At 46.3% G+C, this 26,216-nt stretch overlaps 1 protein-coding gene across 5 annotated transcripts in view; it reads left to right on the top strand.

Moving 5' to 3' along the window:
• The window catches only part of RNF216 (ring finger protein 216), a 76,105-nt gene that overhangs the window by 27,555 nt on the left and 22,334 nt on the right, over nt 1-26,216 (top strand). For all 5 annotated transcript variants that reach the window (XM_058849750.1, XM_058849747.1, XM_058849749.1 and 2 more), the window contains 2 exons: nt 1,009-1,157; nt 1,605-1,683. In XM_058849750.1, coding sequence (XP_058705733.1) covers nt 1,009-1,157; nt 1,605-1,683 — 228 coding nt within the window. The remainder of the gene's footprint in view (nt 1-1,008; nt 1,158-1,604; nt 1,684-26,216) is intronic.

Genomic DNA, 26,216 nt, shown 5'->3' with positions numbered 1-26,216 from the left:
CAGTCTTGCCATCAAGTGAAGCCAACAACTTCACAGTGTGATCTTTGCACAGGATTTCAGGGTTACTAACCTCCTTTTTTTTTTTTTTTTCCTTAGTGCTTATCAATTTGATTTTAATAGGAAAAATTTCTACAATGTTCATAGTAGATTAATAACTTGTTTGGCTTTTATTTTCTACTAAATAAACCAGTGGTATCTGCACAGAAAGCACTTACCTCTGACTTGGCCTTTCTCCTTCTACCTAAGAGTGTTTGTCCTTCATAATATCACCATGATCCCAACTTAATTGGGGGGTTGGTTCCTCTGTGGTACTACTAACCTCCTTAGTCTCTGATTTAGCTAGCAATTATCCTGGTACTTAGCTGAGCTATAAACCAGTCATTAACCTGCTCTGAAGTGTGTCTGCTCCTTTGCCTCAGGATATGATGCTCAAACTGTGGGATGCTGTTGTACTCTGGGATCCATTTCATGTAAATGTATAAACTGGCAGAGGTATTTTATATGACCTTATTGAAAAGAATGTAGTGTGTGAGTGCTGGTTCTCAGAAAAGACTGAACAATAAGACTGGGCTGATTTGTGGTCACAGAGGACTGGGAGTGAATTGTGATCCTAGCTGGCAACAGCATCTTCCTGCCCAGTGTTTGAGGCCTGATTTGTTTAATAAGGTTTGTCCTTTTCATAGCAAACCCATTCTCTGGCAGGCATCTTAGGCAGATTTAGATGAGATATTGGGAAAAAAAATGTTGTTATTGGGCACTGGCACAGGTTACCCAGAGAAGTTGTGGATGCCCCATCCCTGTAAGTGTTCAGTGCCAAGTTGGACAGGGCTTGGAGCAAACTGGTATAGATGATTTTTAAAGTCCCAAAACCCGAGTAATTCTGAGATCTGCCGACTTTAGTTCTTCCTCTGTCTGTGAAAGAGACATTGATTTGCTTGGAAATGATCTCGATCCTGAGTTGTTTTTTGCTAATGTCATACTGAACCTGAGCTGTCTTTCCAACCCCAGTCAGAGCTCAGCTGCATGGAAGGCAGTTGCACGTGTTCCTTCCCCACCAGTGAGCTGGAGAAAGTGCTTCCAGAGAACATCCTCTGTAAATACTACGAGCGGAAGGCCGAGGAGGAGGTGGCTGCTGCCTGTGCAGATGAGCTCGTCAGGTGAGTGTCCCACAGAGAATGCTGCACTTACTACTGTGGAAAATTGTTCCCTGAAACCCTGTGTTTGTGCTGACTCTGAGATAGGTAGCTTTTAAAGAGCTGGATTATAAATTCAGACTTCTGCCTTCCCAGGTCTGTTTTTATTCTGCCTTTGACTAGGAGCAGATTAAAATTCAATAGACTTGTCTCCCCCAAGACTTGCTTGCCAGCTCTGTGCTGATCCACTAAATTACATGGTCAAAAGCAGTGCTGAGCATATAATATTTTGATTGCAAACGGGGAAGTGATTGAAGAAATATGAGCAAAAAGGCAGCAGTCAGCACATCCTGGCAACAGGCATTGGGGTTGGCAGCCCTAGCAACTTCCACACAGCTATTTGACTAAATCAGCTTTCAGCAAAGCTATGTTTGGCACTCTGCATTAATGGCATCTTGTTCTGGGCTACAGGTGTCCCTTCTGTAACTTCCCAGCTCTACTGGACAGCGATGTGAAGCGGTTCAGCTGCCCCAATCCCCGCTGCAGAAAGGTAATTGAGGGTTACTTCACATTTGGTCTCTTCTGGAGTGTTGGCAAAGAGAGCTGGGAGGACAACTCGCCCTTCCTAGTAGCAGTATCTCACATGACTGCAGCAGTCAAAGTGTTTGCTGGATCCTACTGATCTTCTATAAAATTGGGTGCCTGGACAGGTGAATTTTGGGTTCTCTCATTGATGTGGTATCACCTTTTGCCTGTATTGAGAAGCTAATAGAAGGTTAAATGCTGTTGTCTGGAGTAGTTGAAGTTGCCAGCACTGATCTCTGCAGTCTGGTGTGAAAATTGAGCTTACTTCAGAGAAGAAAGCTGTTTATGGACTATGCACAATTCCATTTTAGAACCTGATCTCCAGATAGGTTCTGTTAACACCTACTCTTCACAGTGGGGAAGGGAATGTAGTGCCGATGGATTGTGCCAGCGTTGGAGCAAGGAGGTTTGCTAGGCACTAGGTGGCAATGTTGATTCACATTTAAATCTCAATTTTTTTCTAACTGTTTTTGCAAAAGCCGAGTTGTTTTCAAAATGTACATATGTCAGCACTACAGAACAGAATCTGGGCATGAAAAACATGAACCCTTCAATGGGCAAAATGAATTGAAGTCGCTTTTTCCCTAAAATGTGTAATGCAGCAGAGTAACCGTGGTAAGAGGGATCAGTGCTGAAATGTTCCTTTCCTACTGCTTTGCTGTTTCATTTCCTTCCTAGTGTACTGCCTGTTCCCCCCCTCCCTGGGGTTACAGCATTCCAGTGGGCTGGATTTCTGGTTTCCTGGACAGCTTGTGTTGATTCATTAGCTGAAAATCTGCTGAGTAGCTTTGTGCTCTTCTTAGAAGTCTTCAATGACTTTAGGATTTGAAGTCGAGGGTGAGGAATTTGGATAGCAGGATGTGGTGTCTCGCAGCATCAGCTGCAGTGGTTCTTCATATTCCTGCTATCTCCTCTCTCTCCAGAATGAAGAATTTCAGTTAATGCTCTTGCTTGCAGGAAATGGTTGCCCTAAGGGAGGAAAGGGCTAATCTAGGGAACTCCACAGAGGTTGGAGAGGATGAATTGGCTTTGCTAGCAGTGCCTCTGGCAGACTTGGTGGTGGTGATGACTGATCCTGGAAGGAGTCCCTCTCTCGTTGAAAGGACTGCACTCACACAGCTGAACCTAAAGCAAGGGGAAGTGTGGAAAGGGGAAGGTCAAAATGTGTCCCTCCCAAAATCTCAGAGCTCTTTGAGGGTGGGGAGAAGAGGACCAGATGGTGGACCTGTTGTACCCCTGTGTTCCATTACCTGGATCCTTTGTCTGGCTTTGGGAGTTTGTGTTGATACCCTCAGGGTCTCCATTAACTCTTGCAGGGAGGTTCATTCATATTTGGGCCAGCTATGAATATGTTGTAATGCAAGTGATATGAACCAGCTGGAAACCTTCACTTTGGCTGTGTGTCTGTGTGCTGGGCTCAACAGTGAGAGCTCTACAGCCCCCCAGGTCACTGCTTGTGCATCTCACTTGTAGTTCCAGTTATTTGTACCTTGCAGGGACCAAAATGTGGCTAATTGTAACTTGAGCAATGGGCAGAGCTGCCTTGCCTGCAGTGAGTGCCCGGCTGCACGGGGAGCATGCAGATGAGCTGGCACCATCTGCCAGGGCCACTGTGGCTCCAGCTGTGTGGTGTCAAGTTTGGCTCCTGGTTAGGTGGCCAGGGCTGGAACCTTAATATGACAAACAGCAGAGCGGAGGAAAAGCTTAGTTAGCTGAGGAAGAATATTGTCTGAGCCACCCTACAGATGCGTTCTGTGTGTGTGCAGTCGATGCCGGGGCAGAGGCAGCTTTCACTGAGATTTGGCTGAGTACTGAGGTTTTGCTCTGTAATAAGCTGCTGACTGCACATGGAGCCAGGCTTCCTGGGGACAGGAGAGTTTTCCAGCCTGCTTGTTTGGCCTCCATCTTGGAGGGATCCCTGCATGGAAGCAGCACTCAAATTTCTCACCTCTAAGGATGCACATTTCTCTTCCCAGCTCTACAGAACAACCCAAAACTGGCAACTGTGGTAAGACAAGGAAAAGCACATGTTGCTGGTTGAGTTGTGCAGCACTGGGAGGTGAGCATGCACTTCTGCATGGTGGGGGAAGTGCTGTTTTTCCACCAGAAAAGGAAGTCCATCTTCTGTGCTCAGCCTCCCTCCTCCCAAGACCCCACAGTGCTGAAGACAAGGCTTTTGTTCCCAGCTGCTGCTGCCGTCCCTGGCGCCGTGTTGTGGGAGAGGGAGATGGTTTCCCTTCTTTGCAGTCTCAGCACAAAGCACTGCAGGGCTTTCAGCCAGCAAGAGATGGGGAGCTGAAAGCTGCCGTTGCCATGGAAATAATGCATGCACAGAGCAGTGGAGAGCTCAAAACCCCCAGCACTCATTTCATAGCCAGGCCACATTGCAGGGACTCGCATTTCCAAGACTTTTCCTTAAAACTCCTTTTCACAGCATGGAATTTTTATTGCTTTATGGTGTCCAATTGTCTGGGTCAGTGCTGGCTGGGGGTAAGAGGTGATGGTGTGTGGCTGCATGGTGTGGGATGGCATTGCCCTTGGCCTGGGCAGCTGCTATTCCTGTGCATCCAACAGTGGGTTTGAGGACTGCCTTGTGTATTGCTGTCCCTGGCTCAGATGGATAAAATCTCTGCTCTTTTGCCTTTCAGCTTAGGCTCTCTGGCCACCAGCAGTCCTCACGTGTTTTAATTAGCAGCACTGAGACTTGGCGTTTTAGGGCACGCTTTTTGCAGCCACTCTGTGTCTCGGGATTGATTCGGAGGTGCTGGCTAGGAGCAGATGCACCCAGCTGCTTTTAGCCTTCATTTTCTGCTGGAACTGAGACAGGTTTAAACTTGTACCAAGCCGTGCCTGAACACGGCCGCTCTTAGGGCACCACCACCACTGGTAACGAGCGCGAGTCGCGCTGTGCGGTTTGCATGGCTCTGAGAGGAGCGGTCTTGCTGAAATAAATTACTGCTTGATCAACAAGACCTGAAGTTGCAGAAGGGGGAGAGGGGGATACTGTGACACCCGTGCTCTCTGTACCTGGTGCAGCAAGGCACATGCAGCTGTTTGTGGTTCAGAGGTGGGTAACAAGGCATTCCGGTCAGGAGTGTTTTATAGAGTGCAGGGGGATGTGTTTGTGTAATCCAGCACCCAGCAGCAGGGGATGTGTTCAGGATGACACAGCTGTCCAAGGATGTTATCCAACACATACCACAGGGCCCATTACTTCTGTGCTAAAGGCTGGGCCATGCTGCCCAGAGCTGCCCTGCCTGGCTCCAGATGTGCTGTGGGTTTAGGCTTAAACTGTATCAGGATTTGTAGCTGGCAGGGTTTGTGTGCAACACAGAAAAAAAGCTTGTCCTGATTGGAGAAATTGAGCTTGTCCAGAATGCCTCAGAGTAGGATATACATATGGAGAATTACTTAATTCTCCTTGTTTTGCAACATGTTTTCCCAGCTGTTGAAGTCTGCTGTCTCATTCAGCTTCCTGACAGCAGCGCAAACATTTTGAAAGTCCTGTGGCCCCATCTCATTCTCTGTTCTGACTTTCTTATTGCTATTATCCATATGTTTTTCCTTGAGCCTGTTTATTTAGATTTGATTGTTGCTTGGAGCTTAGCCCCACAGCTTTAGTACAGAGCAGAGCCTAAGGTGACACGTGCTGTGGCAGATCCCTCACTAATTTCTTGGTGGCAGTGACCTCAAGTCCCAACTCCTGTGTTCAAATTCCCATTCTCCTGTGTCTCTTAAGAAAATTTGTTGGGACAAGGAAGAGGATGAAATGTGGTGTGAACAACCTTGTTACATTTTCATAGAACTACAGAATGGTTTGGGTTGAAAGGACCCTTCAAGACCATTCATTTTTACCCCCCCAGCATGGGCAGGAACACCTTCCACTAGAGCAGGTTGCTTAGGGCTCTATCCAGCCTGGCCTTGAGCACTTCCAGGGAGAGGGCTTGGCAATGGAGCACTCATGCCTGTGTCCACTTGGATCTGCAGACCTGTCTCCCACACGTCCATGTCAGCAGAATTCTCTAAGCCATCTTTTCATGGCTCTGCCATCTTCCACCTGAGCACTGCATCCCTGACACCTCCTGCTCTGGAGCTCTTGACTGCGCCCTTTTTAAGCTTGCAGCGCGCATGGGAACTCGCTGGGCGCTCTCGGTGCCAAAACCACAACAAATGGCGAGTTTCCGTCTGTCAGCTCGGCTCAGCCCGGCTCAGGCTCTCCACGGCTGGGCAGGCGATTTTCATTTTTCTTCCATAAAAGGACATTGAAGCTCGGCTGCAGCAGCGGTGCCGGTGCCGAGCCGCAGGCAGGGCGAGCGCGATGCTATCGGAGCGCGGCTCATTCCCCATCTCCGCAAAGGGATGGGCCGGAGGGAGGGACCAAGGTCGAAGGTGGGGTTGAGGTGATTGTAGGCAGCAGATAACACCCCAGTAGGTTTTATTGCCAGGTTCTAAAGGGAGATAGATAACAGGAGAGAGCTCGTGGCAGAGCAAACCTTAAAAGTACAGTCCCGTGGAGGACGCTCACGTGCGCTGAACAGTGTGGGCTGTCCCATTGAGGCGGGGAGGATCAGAGCTGCTTGGGGAGTGCTGAGAGTCAGGAGATCTTCTCATCCCCAGATTTATGCTGGGCAAGATATTATCCTGGGAGGAGACTACAAGGGGAACAAGGGAAAGCCACGTGCCGGGGGTGCTGTCTTACACCTTGATTTTTGCTTATGTGCTTGGGCTGGGCAGGAGCAGTTGCAAGAATTGAGTGGTGTCTGCAGTAAATTGGTCCTAAATGCCCCTTTCCAGAGAAGCAGGCACAATAATTATCCCCAAATCACTGCTTGCCAACTTGTCACCCTTTGAGACACTTAGGAAAGGGCTGTAGAAGCTCTGACAATACCCCACCTGGAAAGAGGGTAGGAGTAGGCTGGGTTAAGTGCTGTGGTGGGGTGGAGAGACTCCATCAGTGAGAGCTCAGGTGCTGCTGCTGCTTTAACAAGGTCAAGTCTATTTATGCAGTGGTATGTGGAAATGCTTCACTTGATAAATGAGTCTGACAGAGGAGGAGAGGGTGAGTCCCAGCCTGGAAATGGACCTGAGGAAAGAGGTCAGATTAAATGGGGTATCTGTCTCAGGGAAGAAAGAAAAAAAGCTGCTGAAAGCAGGAACTCAAGAGTAGCCCCTTTAAAAATGGACTGTGTAAGTCAGTGCAATTTTGAGCAACAAAGCTTACTCCTGTGCTTGCATTTTGCCTTGTACAGCAATATCCAGTTGGTGAAAAGCCAGTTGAAAAGGCTGTTCACTGACCAGTGAGTGCCTCTGTGTCAGGTCCATACGAGGTAGCAGGTTCCATTCATAGCTTTCTCGTTTGCTGGGGAGAGGTTCACAAGTAATAAACTGAGTACAACTTCATGTGGAGATGGAAATTTAAGCTTCAGCATCTTGTTTAGCCTTTTGTCCTTGGGCACAGGGAGCCTACAACTGTTTAGGCAAAGGGAACACTGAGACAAGCAGCGCACCTGTGGTGGTCAGTTCTGGTTTATGATAACTGTCTTTGGACAAAAGTAATGGATTCCATGAGGAATTGGGTAAGAGCACCCTGAATGTGCTGTGAAGGACTGTTGGCTGCCTTGAATGTGGAGAATTGGTAGAGTGGCCTCATAGCCAAACTTCTGGGGCTGGAAGGACCCTGAAAGCTGTAGTTGTGCTGTGGCTGAGGTGAGCTGGCAGCTTTGCCTTTTCCTCCTCAATCCCTTTGATAATAAAAGGGACCCAAGAGGGTTTTCTTCCATCTCATGCAGACAAGAGTGGGAGTAATGTAACATGGTCCCACTAACATCAGGGAGAAACCCTAAATCTCTGTATGGACCAGAGTGCTCAGGTTCCTTTATTTGTTTGATTTTGAAGCAATGAAGCAACTTTGCTCAGTCGCTTGTCTGTCCCCACAAAAGGGTAGCAGTGCCACCGAGTGTTCCTGGGACTGCTGTGAGTTTGATACAGCAGTTTAAGGTTAAAACCCTGCCTAGTGTATTTGCAGAGTGTTGGAGCAGGGTTATCATTTTGCTGCTGCAGTGGAAATGGATGTTGGACAGGATGGAAAAAGGCTGTTCCCAAGGCAAATTAAAAACATTGTTCTGACCTTACTCAAAAAGCTGTATCTTCCTTCTCTTTCCTCCCCCTCACATTCCTGTCGTAGTAATCACTGATCTCTAACCTCAGCTTCATCTGCCACAGCTAACCACTTAAAAAATGCACTTAAAAAACCCATACACCTCATTTTGAGGTACCTTAGTGCTTCCAGGGCAGAGTTATCTTTGGAGGGGTGTGAGTCAGCAGCAGAGGTTTGGAATAGCCTCCAGTCAGGGCCCTGATGACACCTCGGGCCAGAGCCTGAGATGGCCTAACTTTGCTCAGGGAGAATGGGGAGGTGTTTTGCTTCTCCTTTCTGTTTGCACATAAACAGATTTCAGCAGATGACACAGTCATCAGACTTCCTGAGCTAACACAAGGCTGCTGCAGATGATGGCCATTCTGGAGGCTGTCAGTGGAGTTTGTTTCCTAATTTGGTCACAGTGTGTTCAGGCTGGCTTGCTTTCCTTTTTTCTTGTTTCATTTTTTTCTTTTTTTTCCTTTTTAAAAACACCCATCCTTTTCTCTCATTGTCGTGGAGGGGAAGCTGTTTGTATCTGAGAACCTCCAGCTCCTCTCACTTCCTCTCCACAGAGGAAGTGATACTTGAAATGCCCAAAACACCATGCAGTTCTGAAGCTGATCTTTCTTCTTTTTCCTTCCTTTCCTCTTCTTCCATTCATCTCAATGAGTTGGGTTTTTATGCTTTCTGGGTATCCAAACCCTTCATGCTAGAGGACTTTGAAGTCGTTTAAGTGTCAGAATGAGCTGAGATGCAGTTAAGTTATAACATTGATAAGCTTATTGAAGTTACTGAAATATGTATTTCAAGAGGGAGTGACATGTGTGATTTCAGGTAATGGAAACAGCACGTGTGTTGCTTTGTACATCATCACTCACAAGAGGCCTGGTACCATGTAGGAAGCCTTAAATGCCAAACAGAAGAGAAGACCTTTCAGAGTGAGTTCAATTGTCTTACAAATCTTCCTGTAGAAGATCCCTGCTTTTCAGTGTTGGACCAAGTCAGCCCTGAACCAGCCACCTTCCTGACATGCAGAGACACTTCAGCCCTTCCACTTTCATGTGAGTTCTCATTCAGCAGTAGGAACAGCCAAGCATCATCACCAGGCCTATAGACTCCTTTATTGCTTTTGGTTCTATGCTGGGCTTGGCAGGAAAAGGAGAAAATAAAAGGAAAAAATCCAAGTTCCCAGGTGTTGCAGTTGAGGATGCAGTTCCAGCAGCTTTATTCAGTGTCATGAGGAGGATTGTGTGCCTTAGGTAGGGGTGAAGCTGTTGCTCTCGAGGGAGCTGCTGTCAGTTGGAGAAGATTCCAAAGGCATGGAAGCCTGGGGAAATGCTGGGTTACCTATTCAAACCCAGCTCTATTTTAGGTTCATAGCACATGTCATAAACAGCTTGAGCAGAGCCTGGGGTTAAGGTGTGCCCAGAGCAGATGGATTAGTGGCATTAAAGGTTTGGCTCTAGATGGGCAGGTATGGGCTGGTCTCAGCAGAAATTCTCTGCAGAGGGGAAACTTGAGTGTGTGTCATGTGTGGGATCCCAGGTTACCACTGACCTCCAAAACATGAATAACGGAGGAACAGGAACACCAAGTGGTGAGGCAGCAGGTTTAGAGGGGCAGTAGGAAGGTGAAACACAAGTTTACTTCTAATTTAGTAAAAATCGCCTCTGTGTGTCATTCCTATTTGCATATTATCCTCTAATTAGCCATGACTGATTCACCCAGCACTTCCACCTGAAAGGAATGATATGTTTTGAAGTTTATGGTTTATAATCTCAGTAGGCCAGCAATTCCACTCCTTTTCTCCTTTCCCCTTCCAATGTCCCCCAAAATGCATTCTCTTATTGCTTTTAACCTTCATGCCTCTTTTCTTCTGCTCTCTCTCTGTTACTACTCTTGCATTATTAATGGACTGTAGCAATTCAGCCAGAACACTGACATTACTAATTACTACTTGTAGCAGAGGAATGGGGAGCAAGATAGAAACTGGGTCAGGAAATGTTGTCATCATAAAATGATAGCATCAGAACTGTTTGTATGGACAGGTTTGCATTGGAAATGCCTCCCTCACCCTGGAGCACACCTGTGCACACTTAGCATGCACATCCTCTTTGCTTATTTGCTGCGTGCAAATGGGAAAAGCATCTCACGCACAGAGAAGGGTTAATGGACCTGTAATTTGTAGCAGCAGAGAAATGGAGTGATGGGTTGTGTTGTGCCTGGCAGCACTTCAAGCATCACAAAACTCACGTGCTCCTTGTTGCTGTAGCAGGAAGCCCCTTCCCCTGTTGGTGTCAAAGGCTGAGGAAGCAAAGTGGCTGCGTTTATTTTTGCATTCAGCGAGAGCCTGTCATGCTCGGTGTGTTCAGATTGTCCTTGGTAGCACCAAGGGCATCCTACAGCAGCAAACAGCTCACTCTGCTCCATGTGAGAGAATACGGCTGCTATTAAACCAGAACATTATTTTAGGGATGCAGCAATTAACCTGTGAATATTGGGCATGAGGAATTGCCTGCTTCTGGTTAATGGAGCTGTGCCTCTTCACTCAATTGGGCAAAGCATTCGCTTGGGATTCTGGCATCCCTTGGAGGTCTTGTGTGAACAGTTGTCTGTTGTGTTAGCTTTCCCCTTGAGAGGGGGGCACGTGTGAGGATTGGGAGTGTCATTGACTGTCAAATGTATCAACTCTCATGGTGACAGTCAGAGAAGGTCATCTCTAACCGCACACTGTCCTCTTTGAATAGTCAAAACAGCTAAAATGCGTGGGTCAGCAGTAAACTACAAACCCAGAACTGATCAGTGTGTGCTGGCAAAAGACAAGTCCCTCTCCCAACAACGTGCTTATAAAGAAAATAGACAAACTGAAGGCTGATCCCTCCCAGAGGCATAACTTTGGTTGCTAGTGATGAGAGCACATCTCTGGGTGAAATGTCTGGCTCGAGGTGACAGATTCCTGAGAAGTCTCTTGGAGACAACGAAGGGACCATGTGTGTCTTCCCTCTCCGTGCTGCTGATCCCAGAACGTGTGACTGCCTGCCCGTGCATCAGGTGGGAGCCCCTGTTGTGGATGGATGTGGGGACACATCAAAGCAGCCGGAGCTCGGTCCCTGCCAGGCGGTCACGCATCCCCATGAACTTGAATCTGCTTCATTGACATTCCCAGGAAGGCAGGAGGCCAGCGCAGGAGCAGCGTGACTCCCTCACAAGTCAGATGGTAACTCACACAAAGCCAGCTCGATATTTAGGCTGGGCAGACTTGACAATATCCCCTTTCAAAGATTATCCGTTAAACTGTTCTAGTCACACACCGCCTTTGGCGCCTGCCTGAGCCTTTTGTAAGGATGAGCAGTATTTAAAAGAGAGGCTGGCTGCTCTAATCTCTGCTCCGTGGGCTGTAAAACCTATCCTGCTGTAGCTCGCCAACTTTATTTCTCTTACTGATCGTAATAAGTGTAGGGCTCTTAAATCCTGGCTCATGTTTTATCCGTGGTGCTGGTGGGGCTGTCTGTTATCTCGAAGTGAGCCCAAAGCAGAGCTTTGCTGGTGCGTTTGAGGGAGAGCAGACGTTCCCATGAAGTGGGAGCTGGTGATAGGCAGTAATTTCTACTGTATTTAATAAAGCTGTTGTGAAGCTGGAGAGGTCTAGAGTTTACAATCCCAGTGTAGTTCTTTTTTAAAAAAAGGCAAGTACTGATTTGCCACTAAAATTGAGCATTGTCAGTGAGGCAAGTACTCTGTCCAAAATTTCATGTGCACGTATTTAATTAAAAGGCAAGAGGGTTAATGAAGCTTTGAGTGCATAAGGCCTCATTCCCTGAATTTAATTTTCTTTAATTGCTCCAGAGATTGAAATTCCCAGCTGTGGTTGTCCCCTAACATGTGAATTAAGGAACCGGAAAGGGACAATTTGATTTGTCTCATTCAGTGCCAGCTTCTTCCCCTTTGACTGAATTTTCATCTTTTTGGTTGAAAAGGAACTAGATGAAAATCCTTAAGTCAGTGTTTCAGCTTTATGGTAGAATTGGCAAAGCTGTGACCTGCTTATATTTTGGACACTGGGAATGAACTGAAAAACAGGGAGTGTTTGTGCAGATCGTGTTACTCTTCCCTAATGTATTGCAGAAGATCACAAGCAAGCACAGTTGTTATTCTTTTCCCTCCCCAATACCTGTCACCTGCATTGATTGCTAGGGTGAACAGAATTGCATGGCTCAGCCCCAATCAAACCAGGCTTCATTAGTGTGCAGTTTCAAAATTAAAAAATTTTAAAAGGGTGGTTTGGGGCTTTGCTGCTTATTGATAGGGGTGTTGGAATAGTGGTCTTAGCCCTCTGTGAGTGTCAGGATCTTTTTGTGTGAGTTCATAGTCCAAGCTCTGTCAAAGGGCAAGGCAGAAATCTAAAATGCAGCAAATTCATGGACTGTTTAGATGATCAGTGATGGGAAAAACCTGTTCCTGACTTCATTGTAACAAAAGCTGATGTCCCTTTATGTGGTGTGCTTGGCCTCTATTGTGGCAGTTGCTGTTGGATATTCCAAGGCTGCTGTATGTTTTTGTGTCTTAATGGGATTGTTAGCAGCTCTAGCCTTGACTGGGTGGTTAATAGTAAAGGAAGCTTCCAGCAGCAGCAGAAGACATCAGGGGTTAATTTAATGCACACCTAACCCTGGAACAACAGCAGCAGCAAGTATTTGGGGTTTGCCTTTTGGAGGTCTTAGCTGTCAGGAATCCTTGGGAAAATATGTAATAACATCCCCCTTGATCTGGTGGAGACTTGCCCCAAGCCCCCAGCACGTGGTGCTGATAGATAAGCATCCCCTGCCTGAACAGGTATTTCAGAGCTGTCAGGCTCTCCCAGGTGGCTGCAGCTGTGGTTTTTATGGTGGTTCCTGCAGTGCTTTTGAGGGTATTGTTTTGGATGAACTGTGCTTTGCTTTCAGGAAGATATCCTGTCCTTCCTTGTTGCTGTGGGACAAACCACCCTGCAGGGACCCCTGCCCTGGTCATGGAGCTGCAGGGATGTGAGGGTGGCTTTGGCACCCAGCAGCACCCTGGAGGTGCACATTTGATTTAGATGGACCATTAACCATCCATATCCATTGAATCTCTGCCCTCAGTCTGTAAAACCATTTGGGTTTAAAAAGTTTAATAATTTTCTGACATTCCATCCTTATTTCCAGTCAGCCTGCTCATCTTCAGCTAGGGTCAGCACGAATTCCCCTCTCAAACTTGCACTTCTGGCCTGGAGAAATCCACCTTCTTTGCTACCACCCAACACCTCTCCTGTGCCTTGATGGTGTGAGTGACCTCTGCCCTGTTGAATAACTAATGGCCAGGTTGGAGTGCTGGGGGTCAGGAGATGCAGGGCCTGCCCCACGGGGGGCTGTTCCTCCTGCCATGGGCTGGGGGAGCAAAGGTGATGCTTTAAGTGTTCTCTGTGCTGCTACCAGTGTAAACAGAGCAGATGTTTCCCCGAGCCAGGGCAGCATTAATGGAATGTGTCAGCCCCGGCTGATGTAAAACATGGCAGCGAGTTTTGGGGATGAGGTCAGTGGGACTGAAAGCCGATGGGAGTTTAATGTCGAGGCTGCATCTCCGAGCTCAGGGGTCAACTGAGAGAGTTGTGGCTAATGGAAAGACAAGTGCACTTGTCATAAATCAGTGCCAAAATGCTGAACAGGCATCGCTGCCTCTGGGTACGACAGCCAGGGATGGTTCTGTAACCACCCATGAGCTCTTGTTCCTCACTGGGTGTCCTTAGTGTCTGTATTTGATTTTAGAAGTGACAAGGAGGCTGAAAATGTGTGTTTGGGGAAGGCTTTACTTCCATGTACTGTGAGAACCCTGCCTGTCTCACCTCCTTCACTCTGTTGTTCATGGAATCCTGTGGTTGCTGCATCCCATCCATGTTGGGAATGCCAGGAGGGCAGCCAGGATATTGTAGGGATACCATTTTAAACAAGTTGTCCTCCTGGTCAGAGGAGATGGATCGTGTTTCTGCTGTGAGGTTGCTAGGAAGTCCTGAGGCATCCAGGAAAGCGATGAGAGGCAGAAGGCAAAGCAGGCTTGGCACTGCCTAGAGATCATGTGTTTTTTTTTAAAAACAAACAAGTCTTGTAAAAAGTAAAGAGCAGCATTTTCCAAGACAATGAGAAATCAGTTTGCTCTCCGACCAAGCAGAGCATTTCCCGTGAAGCTGGATGCTGTAATGTGCCATTTGCCAACAAGATAAGATGGCTGTATTTGTTCAGTGATTTATCCCCTGTGAAGCCAGTCTGAAAGAATGCTTTATTGCTCTATTTATTTTTTCAAAAGAAGCTTCTTTGACCTCATTTTTTTTTTTTGTGTAGGGAGCATGCATGCCTTTAAGCTAAATCTCAAAGCCTGGTCAAAATTGGGGTCTGTCTTCAGGGTTGCAGCTTGAAACACAACATCCGTGATGCCATTCAGAAGCCGAGAGGTGAGCAGCTCTCCCCGAGGCTTTTTCTGATTGAAAACCTAATACACACCAACAAAGCCAGCTTAAAGGGTTTGGGTCTTTTTCCTTTCTGGGTCCTCCTTTAAGGGCAGAGGTTAAAACAAAACAGATGCTCTTGGATGCTGTCTCTGCTCTTAGAGGCAGTTGCCGTATGAGGACTTGGCTCCTGACACGTGAGGGGAGGATGCTCTCTCCTATTTGCGAGTGGATGTCAGGCTGAACAAAAAAACCCCAATCTGAAAGAGCCAGATGATCCCCCTGAGTGAGAAGTATCAGTGCTGTTCCTGCATTACCTCCATCCCTTAGTTTGTTTGTGCAATTACCCATGTAAGTCAAACCTGAGAGTGCCTCCTTACAGCACGTTCTCCCCAAAGAAGGGAAAGGATTGCAGCTATCAGAGTGGCCTGCAGAGAGAGGGATGGATTTTTCAGGTAGCTGGAAGCTGTGCCAGGTTGGGTGTTTGCTGGTAGCCTGCTACTATATTTAGCTTTTCTTGGCCTCCCAGAATGAGCACCTTGAACCTTTCTAGATATGGAGATAGGCACAGCACCAGCCAGCCCTGAGCATGGCTTGCCAACTTCTTAGCTTTATTTGTTGTTTAGAGCCTTGGTCTTCACCGTTCTGTGTCTGGGGTAGAGCATAATGAGATGTAGTTATGTGAACAAGAGTCGATTTTGTAGCTGTTCTGTCTACAGGTAACAACTGGGGTGTTTTTTAAGAAAAGCTTCTCTTTTGGAGGTTTTTGTCCTGTAGCTTTAACCATTTGTGGTATTCTAGGTGTGCAGAGTGAAGAACAGGTGTTGCAGGAGTTATTAGTTGCTTTTTCCAGTTTTCTGCTACAGACTAGCATGCAGATCCTTTCAGACACAAATTTCTTATACTCTGAGATCCTTTGAATAATTTTGACCTACCTACCCATGTAGTTAAATGAAACATTTTTTTCTTCCTGGAACTTTATTCTGGTTGCAGCTGTTGTACAAGCTATAGATTTCTGGATTTGTCAGAAAACCATGACTTCAGACCACTGGGATGTCGGTGGGTGGGTGAAAGTGCTAACAGATTAATGAGTGTCACTTAGGATCTCCATCTGCCAGACTAAACCATGTTCTGCACAGGAGACTTAACACAGCTGGTTTGAGCTGGTCTCTGAAAGCAAAGTACCCTTTACCTACTCTGGGCTGACCCCTGATATAAAAAAACAAGCACTGCAGTGCCCTGGGTATAATTATCTTTGCCCAGAGAAGCTGTGGGTTCCCCATCCCTGGAAGTGTCCAAGGCCAGCTTGGACCAGGCTTGGACCAGGCTGGGATAGTGGAAGGTGTCCCTGCCTGTGGCAGGGGTAGAACAAGATGAGCTGTAAGGTCCTTTCCAACCCAAACTATTCTGTGATACATTTAATTTCCTTTTCCTGATCCAAGCACAGTGAACTCAAGGTGTGCAAATGAGTAAAAACAATGGAAAAATGCAGAGAATCCCCTAAGGACCAGGTAGAAACTCTGGGGCCTCACCAAACACATGGATCAGGTCCCCTGTCTGACATTTGAACTCTCACTGTGATACTTGCCGTTGCTTTCCCTGTGCCTTACCTCCATGAGGAGATAAATTAAAACACGTGGTATAAATTAAATACCCTGATCCCAACAAGGGTGGCTCACACCAGGGGGAAATGCTTGGGAGCAGCTGTATGTGTAGCAATGCTCTCACACTGCAGTTGGCTCCAATCTCTGTTGCTGTGAGGGGCAGCCTCAGGGTCCAGCTGTGAGCAGGAATGAGATGGCCTGATGAGGCAAGAGCTGCTGTGCATTAGCTGTAGCTGTTGGTTTTTCTCTTCTCTCCTGTGAGCTCTGAAAGTTAAATGGGAATGAAGTAGCTGCTGAATAAGAGACATGTTATCCCTCGCCTGCATCCCTTTATAGGTGGCAAGTTGCCATGGCTAAGACACCAATCAATTGTTACTCTGAAATCAGGGGTTATTCTTCAGCTTTCTTTCTAGAGAAATAGGATATCTGCCATCTCCAGTGCCCAGGCAGTATCTGCAAAGGTGAGTGTTGGTATTAGTGTGTGTGCCTGCACATACACACTGTCCTGCTGTTCCTGGATGCCCATTCTCTAATTTTTCCCTTGCCTGTGAGACTGGATAAACAGCCCAGAGGCACTGGGGAGCTCCAGGGTGTGGGGGAAAGGCTGGCCTGGCTGATCTGGTTATGTAAAACTAAAAGATATTTACTCAGTGCATTGGGTGGACTGTTCTTGTGTGCAATGAATTGTGCAACTGTACAGCCATAGCAAAGCAGACTGGGATCCTCTGCCAGTCCTCTGACTTGTCTCCCACATGGAATCATTACAGCTGCTTGTCAGGAATATGCAAAATTCCCGTGATCTGCTTGCATGTGTTACTCCAGATTGATTTCTGCTCAGGGTGTCTTTGCAGTATCACTGAACCTTCTTGCTGCTCTCTGTGGGTTTGATGACATGCTATCCCAAAAATTTGGACTGGATCATTTTTCTGAAGTACCTCATCACTATGGAAAAGTGAAAGCAAGCAGTGCCAATTACCAGGAAAGCTGTTGTAGTCCTTGGACTTACATGTTGGGCATATGGAGTCAGATGGCATTTTCTTTATATTATGACATTAGTGACACCAAGTATTTTTTCTGGTTCTTAGTCAAGAATGACAGGAAGGTAGAAGACCCTTAGAAGAAGTTTAAAATTATTCTCTGCAGTCTAGAAATCTGCCTTACAGACAGTAAGATGTTAAAGCTAAGTCTCTGAGGAGGAATGTTGAGATCACTTGATGAGTCTGTCAGGGTACACCTCCAGAGATGTGTGTAACATTTTAAATATAACAGATAATGAGAAGATAGTATTAAAAGTCTAAAAGGCAGAGCTGGCTGAAAACCCGTGCTTTGAGTCATCTTGGAGCTTTTGGATCAAGTTGGAGATCCTGACTGAGAAGGGGGAAGGGGAAGACTTTAGACTTAGTTGTAAATGGAATAAAAGGAATAGGTGTTTTTATAGGACACCCTATTTAATGGTCACTTTTGGCTCATTCTGAGTTGAAATCTATTGCTGTAACATCATCAGTCTGCAGCCCCACCACTTCCAGCTGTGATCCAGCCAGACTGGCCAGGCTGAGCCAGCCTAGGTGTGAACACGTGGCTTTCTGAGAACCATGGAGCTGAGGGACTGCAGGGAATGGAAGCCTGGATTCAGTAGGTAACACTCTCCTGGGAATCCTGTGGTGTGTTAATTAGTGCTGCCAGGGGAGAGACAACCTCAGAACACGTGTGATTCAAAGGCCACAGTGCAAATTCAAAGAAGAATTTACAGAGAGCTATTAAATAAAGTGCAGACTGTCCCTGGCCTATGGGGAGCAGTGTGAGGAGCAGCATTCCTGCCCTGTCCATAAGGAGCTTCCTCCTTGCCCTCCAAACAGCACAGGTCTAGATGGACTTTTACTGACCCTACACTGGGTCATGCTAATTATGCTGGTGAAGGAACTAAGCAGCATTTTAATATTCAGGAGTAAGAGGTCTATGTGAAAAGGGCTGTAGGTCATCACTGCATCCAAAACCCTGCTTTTGACCTGAACTCTGCAAAACAGCCTTTGTTTTTGTATGATGCTTTGTTAAGTGGCTGTTGTTCAGGCTGAGGGTAGTTGTTTTTGTGTGTGTGTCTGTACTGAGAGAAAGGTTATGATATAAATTAGAGCTCCTGGGTTTCTCCTGCTGGACCCCAATGCATGTGGGAGTGTGGGGAGGTCCTGCTCTGGGTTATTCTCTGCTCATTTCTGTTTGTGGTTCTCCACTTTGCACTGAATGCAGATGTTTATGCATATATTTAGAAAAGGCTGGTCTGGAAATAAACTTCTCTTTTGCAGCACTCCACCTCCCTCAGCTTCATATTTTAAGACTCTTTGTTCTCTCATAGTAATTTTCCAAGTGGATTAGTGCAGGTCACCAAGGCATCCACATCAGTGAAATACAGCAAGATGTTGCTGTCATCTCCCGAAACACTCCAGCACTCACCCCATTGCTTATCAACCCTCACTCCAGTAATCCTAATAGCTATGTCAGAGCAAGATTAACAGAAAATCCAGGCAAATATTTATGGTTCCCTTCAAGGTATGTATTAATCGGGGAATGTGGAGTAGACGCTTTATGAGGAGAGCTTGGAAACCTTGTTCACGTGGGCTGAGGAGGGATTCTGCCAGGCTGGGTAAGCTGCTGCCAGCTTGGGGGGAAGAGGCATGGGGCAGACAATGCAGGAGAGGATGCAAGATTCCCAAGTGGAATGGGGAGAGAAGCAGCTACAAATGAAAAAGGGAGGATAAGGAGCTGTGTTTGTTCTCCTCGGTGCTATTGCAGCATCGTATGGCAGCTCAGTAGTGAAAGAAAGCAGAAGAAACACAAAGACAAAGAAGAGGAGGAGCAGGTTGAGAAGAAAGAAACAGAAGAACCATGCAGCAGGGTGGCATCTGGGAAAGCATTCCTGGCTGGGAGGTGGCAGTTTTTAACCATGGTGAAACCTGGAAACCAGTTTCTAGTTTCAGTTAGACTGAAAACAGTCTAAGGGGATGTGCAGGTTCCTGGAGCTCCTGGAGTGATATGAGAGGGCTGGTGAGATGCAGCTTCCTCCCACAGTGTGCAGCTAGTCCCAGGAGGACTGGGTGCCTGACTCCAGTCATGTAATGGTGACGATACTTCCCCAGTTTTAAAACGTCTCCTAAAAAAAAAAATCTAATCTAATAGTTTAACACAGGCATGGCAGTGCTGACCAGAACTATAGGAAAATCATGTGAGGAGTGTGATGGATGCTGCAGTTGAGCAAAAGTCAGGCAGAGACCAGTCTCTGAAGAAAGAGCTGGAAAATAAGAGATTTACTCCTGGCTGTAGCTCTAAGCTCTAGGAGATGTCTGTACTGTCCTTAACATGGTATAGTCAAAGACTGCTTTGTGCCTGGGAAGGGCCATCACTAATGCTTAAAAATGCTTCCTCTTTTCTAGGGGGGGGAGAAAAGCAGGATTCTTTGTAGTTTGTGTGAGTTTAGGGGGTGTTTTGTTCTGGCTCAGCTGCAGAGCTGTGACACCAGAGGGAGTAGGTGAGCCTCGAATAGCTGCTTTCAACAAAAACCAGCAGCAAATAATCACAGCCTTTGCAAGAGGTAAATTAAAACCATCTCCAGCCTGGAAAACATGCACAGCTCAGCATCTTTTCTTCATAAATATTTCCCTGCTGTTGAATCTCTGTAACCCCTTCAGAGCCCAGCTCTTCCCAGCTTAGGTGAGCCCCCTCCTCACCATGTGCTCCCCGAGTAGCTGCTGGGCAGGGATTTTGGAACTGAGATCTGTGGCTCTGTCAGAACTTACTGGCTTGGAGAAGTCAAGAAAGTGTTGGTATGAAACCAGTTTGGCTTTCCTTCATGGCATTGGTCAGCCTGACATCCCTGTGGAGCCGTTGCTAGCCCTGGAGCAGTGAATTTGGGTTTTTTCCCATACATGTTTCTGTGGCTGAAGCGGTGCTTTAGCTGTGGAGGAGATTGGTTTCAGTGTCTTCTGTCCCACTTTAAATGTGGGGCTTGTGCAGTCTTTGCACACCCAGCAGGACCACTGAAGGAGCTGGAAGTGTGAGGGTTTACACTTGTGTGATCAAAGCCAGAAGGTGTTCTTTCCCACCTTAATGGCATTGCGTCCTTGTCCTTACAGAGGCGTTATGTGGAATTCTGCTCCGAGGAAGCTGAGAGCAAGCTGCCGTAAGAGGGCTCCAGAGCCCTGTTCTTGACTGTGTTCCTTTGTGGAGCAATCTTCCCCTTTTTCTTTATCAGTATGTCCAAGCTGCCGTAGTAAAACCCTCTTACACCTGCTCTAAATATTCTTTTTTATTGCACCACTCACACAGGTTATGAACCTGAGTCTCGTCATTTTAACCAGCACAACAAAAACCTTCTACAAAAATGCCTTGAGTAAAACTTATTTCTTTGAATAGAGGAAATTTGACTTAGGAAGACTCTTTCCCTTCTTCTGGTGCAACCATAACCCCATAGCAGGAGCTGTGTCAGTCCAGCTGAAGGGAGAGCAGCCCACGTTGAGAGGTTAATCTGTATGCAGGGTGCTGCCTGCCCGTCTGGTAATGAGCACAATGAGCCTGGGGATGGGCTTTGGGCAGGGGAGGGAGTCCTGTTGCCATGACAATACAAATTGCAATGCATGACTCTTCAGATAAAGGCATCACATTTTGAAAGGAGAAAAAAAAAATAGTGTGAAACAATAGCAGAAAGATGGTGTAAGGAAAAAAAATAGTGTTAAATAATAGCAGAAAGATATGGTGTGAGTTCTAGCTTTGAGATGAGGCTTGGGAGAAGAAGATGGGGCTGTAGATACTAATTCTGGAATTGTTCTTCCCCTCAGGGTGTGGAGGAGCATTAAGAAAATCAGGCAGGAGCCATGCCTCCTATGAATAAGTGTCTAGCAAGTTTTCCATGCAGATATTTGGATGTGCAGTAATGAGTTCCAGTAACAGCTGAGCTCTGACTGCACCACGGGAGGCTCTGGGACCATGCAGTGAGAGCCTGCTCACCATGAGGGTCCAGCTGGAATGGCTGGGCATGGTGCAGATGGACAACTGTCCGTATTTCTGTTGTGCCTTGAGCAGATTCCTCTGTGTTATCACTGTCTGGAGCAAAGTCATTGTGCCCTGGGAGCCAGAGGCAGTAAGGATGTATTTACAGGAAAGCCAGAGAAGTCCAGTAGACTAGTCCTGCTCTAGGGGATTTTTAGGAATCTGCCTGCTGATCCTTTTTAGGTGCAACATTTCTAATCCTGCTGTAAGTCCTTGTTACAGACAGGTTTTGTTTTTAGTTGTGGCCAGTGTAAGATCTGTTTTTACCTTGAACTGGCACATTTTTAACACAGACTCCAAAGATCACAGTAAAACGGGCTTTTTTTAACTTTTGTCCCCTCAAAACTGTTCACAAGGTGAAACTAAGCTTACCCAGTTGCCTGTAATTCAGGATGTGTTATGATTCCACTGGTGTCGCAGCCAGTTGTGTTGAGCACAAATAGACATTTCAAGGAAGGATGGGATAATTAGAAGCAATCCAGTGGTTCTTGTGACTGTATAAAAATAACCGGACTTTTTTAAGGATGAGTTATTTTTAGGAGCCTCGTGTCAAAAAGGGCTTGTGGGGTTTTGTATTCAAGAACAGTGAAGTCAGATGCTATACCTGCTTGGGGTTTTTTTCCTCAGTTTTTTTTTCCCCTCTGAGTAAGATCTCTGCTGAGGATCTTGCTTCATAAAATAAACTGGCACTGGAAGTTGTTGGGATAAGTAACACAGACTGGCAAGGGAACATCAGCCTCAGGTTTAGCAGTGGGACCCAAGTGACCCAACAGTAATTAGTGAAGATCAGACTTACAGAACTGTTTTAAACAATACACACAAAGAAAGCTTGCAGCCTGGAGCTGTTTGATGCCTCTCTGAACTGTATTTATTTTGGTGGTTTATTGTGACTTGTGGAGGGGGAACATTCTCCTGTCCTTTAATGAGACTCTGCTGTAAGCAGAGTTTTTCAAGCTACTCCTGAAAAGCTGTTCTTCCAAGGGAGAGGTTCTGGGTTGGTGGTCAAAACCAAAAAGTGAAGTTTTTGTGTTTCCTGTTATGATATATCCTCTTTGTGCTGCTCAGAAGTCAAGCAATAGTGTTTATGTATTAAAAGAAGGGGAGAGGGTTGAGGGTCTTTCTCTGGCTGCTGGGAAGCATCTGACCCACCACACTAAACCCTTTCACAAAGGTGCTGGGTTGTAGAATGTGTTACCAAAGGTTCAGCTTATGTACCTGAACATGGATAAATCAAACTGAAGATGAAATATTAGAATATGCTCTACTAGTGGGACTTCTGGAGATCACTGAGAGACCTTGCCCAGTGTGAAGCAATTTGTTGTGAGGTTTGGTGTGGGACAGAGCAGTCTTTTCTTTGATGTGAAGGGGAAGAGAACATCTTGTGTTGTTTGGTTCCCTTCTGATTGGAAGTCTCTTGTGTAAGAGGCTGGTGCTGGGAAGAGGGGAGTCACCATTCATGCATCTGGGAACCACTGTAAGAAGAGACTTAGAGCCACTGCAACTCCAAAGCAGTGATTCCTTGGATTACCCTAGAATTACTAAACTCCAACTATGTAGTTTCCTCAGAAATAAAGAAGTCCCCCCCTCAAAAAAACTCTACAGTAAGCAATATTTTGGGATTTTTAGATGCTCTGTGAGCATGGCACTGACTTTTTTTCCCCAAGAACCATTGTGCTGTTAAAACCTTAAAACAAGCTCAAGTTAACCTTTACTTCTGGGCTCATAATCAGTTTTGTGGTTTCCACCCAATACTGCTGCATTGTTTCATGTGATTCTGAAAGTGAAACAAAAATGAAATTGTCCTGTCGGCTTTTCTTGTTGATATATCTGAAATTAGGTCCAGTGTGCTGCTGGCAAGTGGTTTTAAGTGCAGGGATATCTCACCTTCATCTGTGTGTTAAGTGAGTTTAAGCGTGCCTGTGGTTAGTGGTGTAAATGTAAAAGAATGCTTTTTCATTAAAAAAAAGCAAAGTTAATGATCCTGAATGAAATAACTTCTGACTCCCCTTATTTTTGGATTGAGCATGCCCATAGTTGAGGTCAGGAATTCAGAATAATATCTGGTGGAAGAAACATAGAGGTTTGTTAAGCAAACATAAACATGCCACAACTAAAAGGCCAAATGCATTCTTGATGTAAATGAAATTTTCAGCTTGTTAATTCCAGCAGATGCATCAGTAGGATTGCATGGAAAGGAGCATATTGGGTCACCATGGAAAAAAATGCATCTACAGTGCCCTCACAGAGCAGGGGATCCTGGGGCAAAACTCCCTGAAATGCCTGTTCACTGCTGCCTTTTTCTTTCCCTTCCCTTTTGTCTTCCTTCAGAAGGAGACATCTGTGCTCCTCCGCTGTCTGCTGCTGGTGCCCACGTGCATCCCTGACGGAAGCGGGAGAAAAGCCCTTTAATCCTTATAAGGGGGGACGGCCGTGGCCTCTGGTGTTTCCGGAGCTTTGAGGAAGTTGCTGAAGTTCCTCTAAGTTGACTCTCCTCCACAGAAATGTGACAGATGGGTCTTTCCCTTTTATGGCCAATAACCCTGGTTTCCCTCTGCAATAAAATCCTGGGTCAGAAGTAGAAGTGAGAAGTCGGGCAGGAGGAAGAGGCTGGTCTTACCAGAGCCCAATGGGTGGGGATGGCATTTGCAACATAGTAAATTCAAAGCTAAAATAAACCAAGTTACAACATTGACCCTGAGGTGATGGGTTTGTTTGTTTGAAGGGTGCCATAGATTTTTCAGTCTTGTTGCTTAAGACAGCAATTAGGAATTGTGAGTCTCCTTAATTTCATGGGGAGAGGTTTATCTGATCCAAACCCAAGATGGTTTTCAGTGTCTGAGTTTAGATAACTTTGATTGAGTCTAGATAAGCATAGGAGAACAATACACAATTCTTCTCTATAATCTCCTTTATACCAGGTGAAGTGGCTTGGCTTCTTATGGATGTCTCAGAATAGTTTTCTTCCTGAACCCAAAAGAGCCATTTTCTACCCCAGTTAATGTCCTGTGCCTGATGTTTGGCACTGGTGTCACTCATTAGCTGAGAACAGGTAATGTCCCTCTGGGTGGTAATTCCTGATGCCTTGGACAGCCGAAAGCCAGCTTTGTCAGCCAATAATGTATTTTACAAATCATCCCTGGCTACAAATGGTTTGATGAATTTGAACCTTAAAAGTATTTTTCTAATAAAGTCAATCTCCTGTTTCTTGCTAAAAGTGCTTCATATCCTGTTTCACAAGGTTAATGCAAATGGCTCATTTGGCACTTGGTTAAACTGCTCCTTTTTTAAGTGGTACAGCTCGTGTTTCTTCCATGCAAAACCTATCGGCTGACACTTTATTTTTGGTTCTTATGTGGCACTTGAGCTCTGAAATTAGGATGAAAAAAAGACAGTAACCAGTTAGGAGAGTCTCTCATGATGCTGCCAGGATTGTTTCATTCCAGCCACCCCTCACTAGATCAGTGTCCAGTTGCAGGGGTATGGCTGGGACTTCTCTCTTGGAGAAGGGGTTTCCATTCCTTGGTGGTGGACAGTGGGGTTTGCCATGGAAAGCCTCTTCCCTGGGGTCACTGACTGGTCAGCAGGAGCTAAATGTTTCCCCACATGATGGGGAACCACTTTGGAAGTGGTTTTTCAGTAGCATCCGCATATTCTTCAACTCTGTTTTAATGGTGGTGTGTTTATGATCATGCTTTTTTCTTTTTTCCTTCCTCTCCTTGTCTTTACAACAGACATCCCAGGAAAATGAGAACAGGATCTGGAAGTTGCTCTGGGGCTGGGGAAATGGCTGAAATTGGTCTGTGTCTAAATACCTCACTTGTGCTGCCAAAATGGTTGATTTAATCTTTGGGTGTCCCACCCTCTGCGTTCTTGTCTGTGGCTTGTACCCCTGTGAGGGTGTTGGACTTAATCCTTTCAGAGGAACTGCATGTACAGCATAGTTTAATAATCCATTCGTTGGGTAATGTAACCCCACAAGACCAGTTTTCATCCTTACTTAAATCCAGATATACCAAAGCTTTCTGTACTAGCAGTTCTTGGAGTTCTTGTATTTTTTCCTTCTGTATGGGTGTAGGAGGAGGGAGATGGTTTGTGTGTGGTAAAGGTGACCAGTGGACCCCCATGCTGCACCAGGAGCATCATTCCTCTGTGGCCTGGGGTGTTAGGATGGCTTTCATTTCCAAAACCAGCCAGGATTCACCCCTCAAAACCAAATTGTCATCAGCAGTACAACATGAAATATTCCAGTTGGTTTTGCTGTTGTAGCTGGGTCATGGCAGAAATTACTGTTGCTGCTTAGGAATGAGCTGGGTCTCAAACAGATCCCTGGAGATGAGATGACCTGTGCTTTTTGAGGGTTTTTCTGCTGTTAACAGATAACAGGCTTGCAACATCTCTGGTTTGTAGACAAGTCATGCCATGCAAATCGTTGAACAGCGTGCTTAATTAAGCTCATGTGCTCATGCAGGGGAAGAGGGGAGCCAGTCTTCCCGATGGGTGTTTGTGAGCGTAGCAGAAAGGGAACTCTTCACTTGGCATTTCACAACCCCGAGGTTGCAGGGTGCTGCTCCAGTCTCACTCCTGTTGTGTAGGGCTGTGTGTCCCACACAGCTCTGGGATCCCACAGACCTTGCAGGGGTTCCAGGAGTTGTTGCTGGCCTCTTTTCCCCGACCTCCTGCCTGCTCTCACGTGGCTGTGCGGAACTCAGCTTGTCTTGCTGCATTACCAGCTGCTGTTCAGAGCTGCTGCAGGTGCAGAGGCTCCCTTTGGAGTTGCTAACTCAGCTTAGCTTCAATGTCTGCAGATCTGAGGTGCTTTTTCTCTTACTCCAAAGCGTTTCCAATCCCCGCATTTTTTCCGCAACTAATAAAAAAGTGAATTGAACGGGATTATATGACTTAGCTGAAAATTAAATTACAGGTTAAACAATTTTTCTACTTAGAAGCCAAAACGTGTCCTGAATTACCCTCGTTTGGCAGGACATTGAAGCACTGCTCCATTAACCTGTCCATCCCCCCACGGGAGTTAAGGCGGCTTGATCGGCTTTGGTCAAGATTAGGCTGGTCTGGGGGCCAGCAGCCACTTGGCTCAATGGCCTTGGGTGGCTCTGTCCCCTCTGCCCTGCTCTGCTGGGTCCTTCCCAGTGCCCCTCTGCTCCCTGCAGCCTTGGGAAGGCACATTGTAACACCCAGGGCCAAACAACCTTGGCAGAACTTTAAAAATCACCCATAAATTGGGGGTTTGAGGGTTTTTTCACCAC

The sequence above is a fragment of the Poecile atricapillus genome, chromosome 14 (assembly GCF_030490865.1).
Source record: "Poecile atricapillus isolate bPoeAtr1 chromosome 14, bPoeAtr1.hap1, whole genome shotgun sequence".
Lineage (NCBI taxonomy): Eukaryota > Metazoa > Chordata > Aves > Passeriformes > Paridae > Poecile > Poecile atricapillus.
This window is presented reverse-complemented; position numbering and strand designations above follow the sequence as displayed.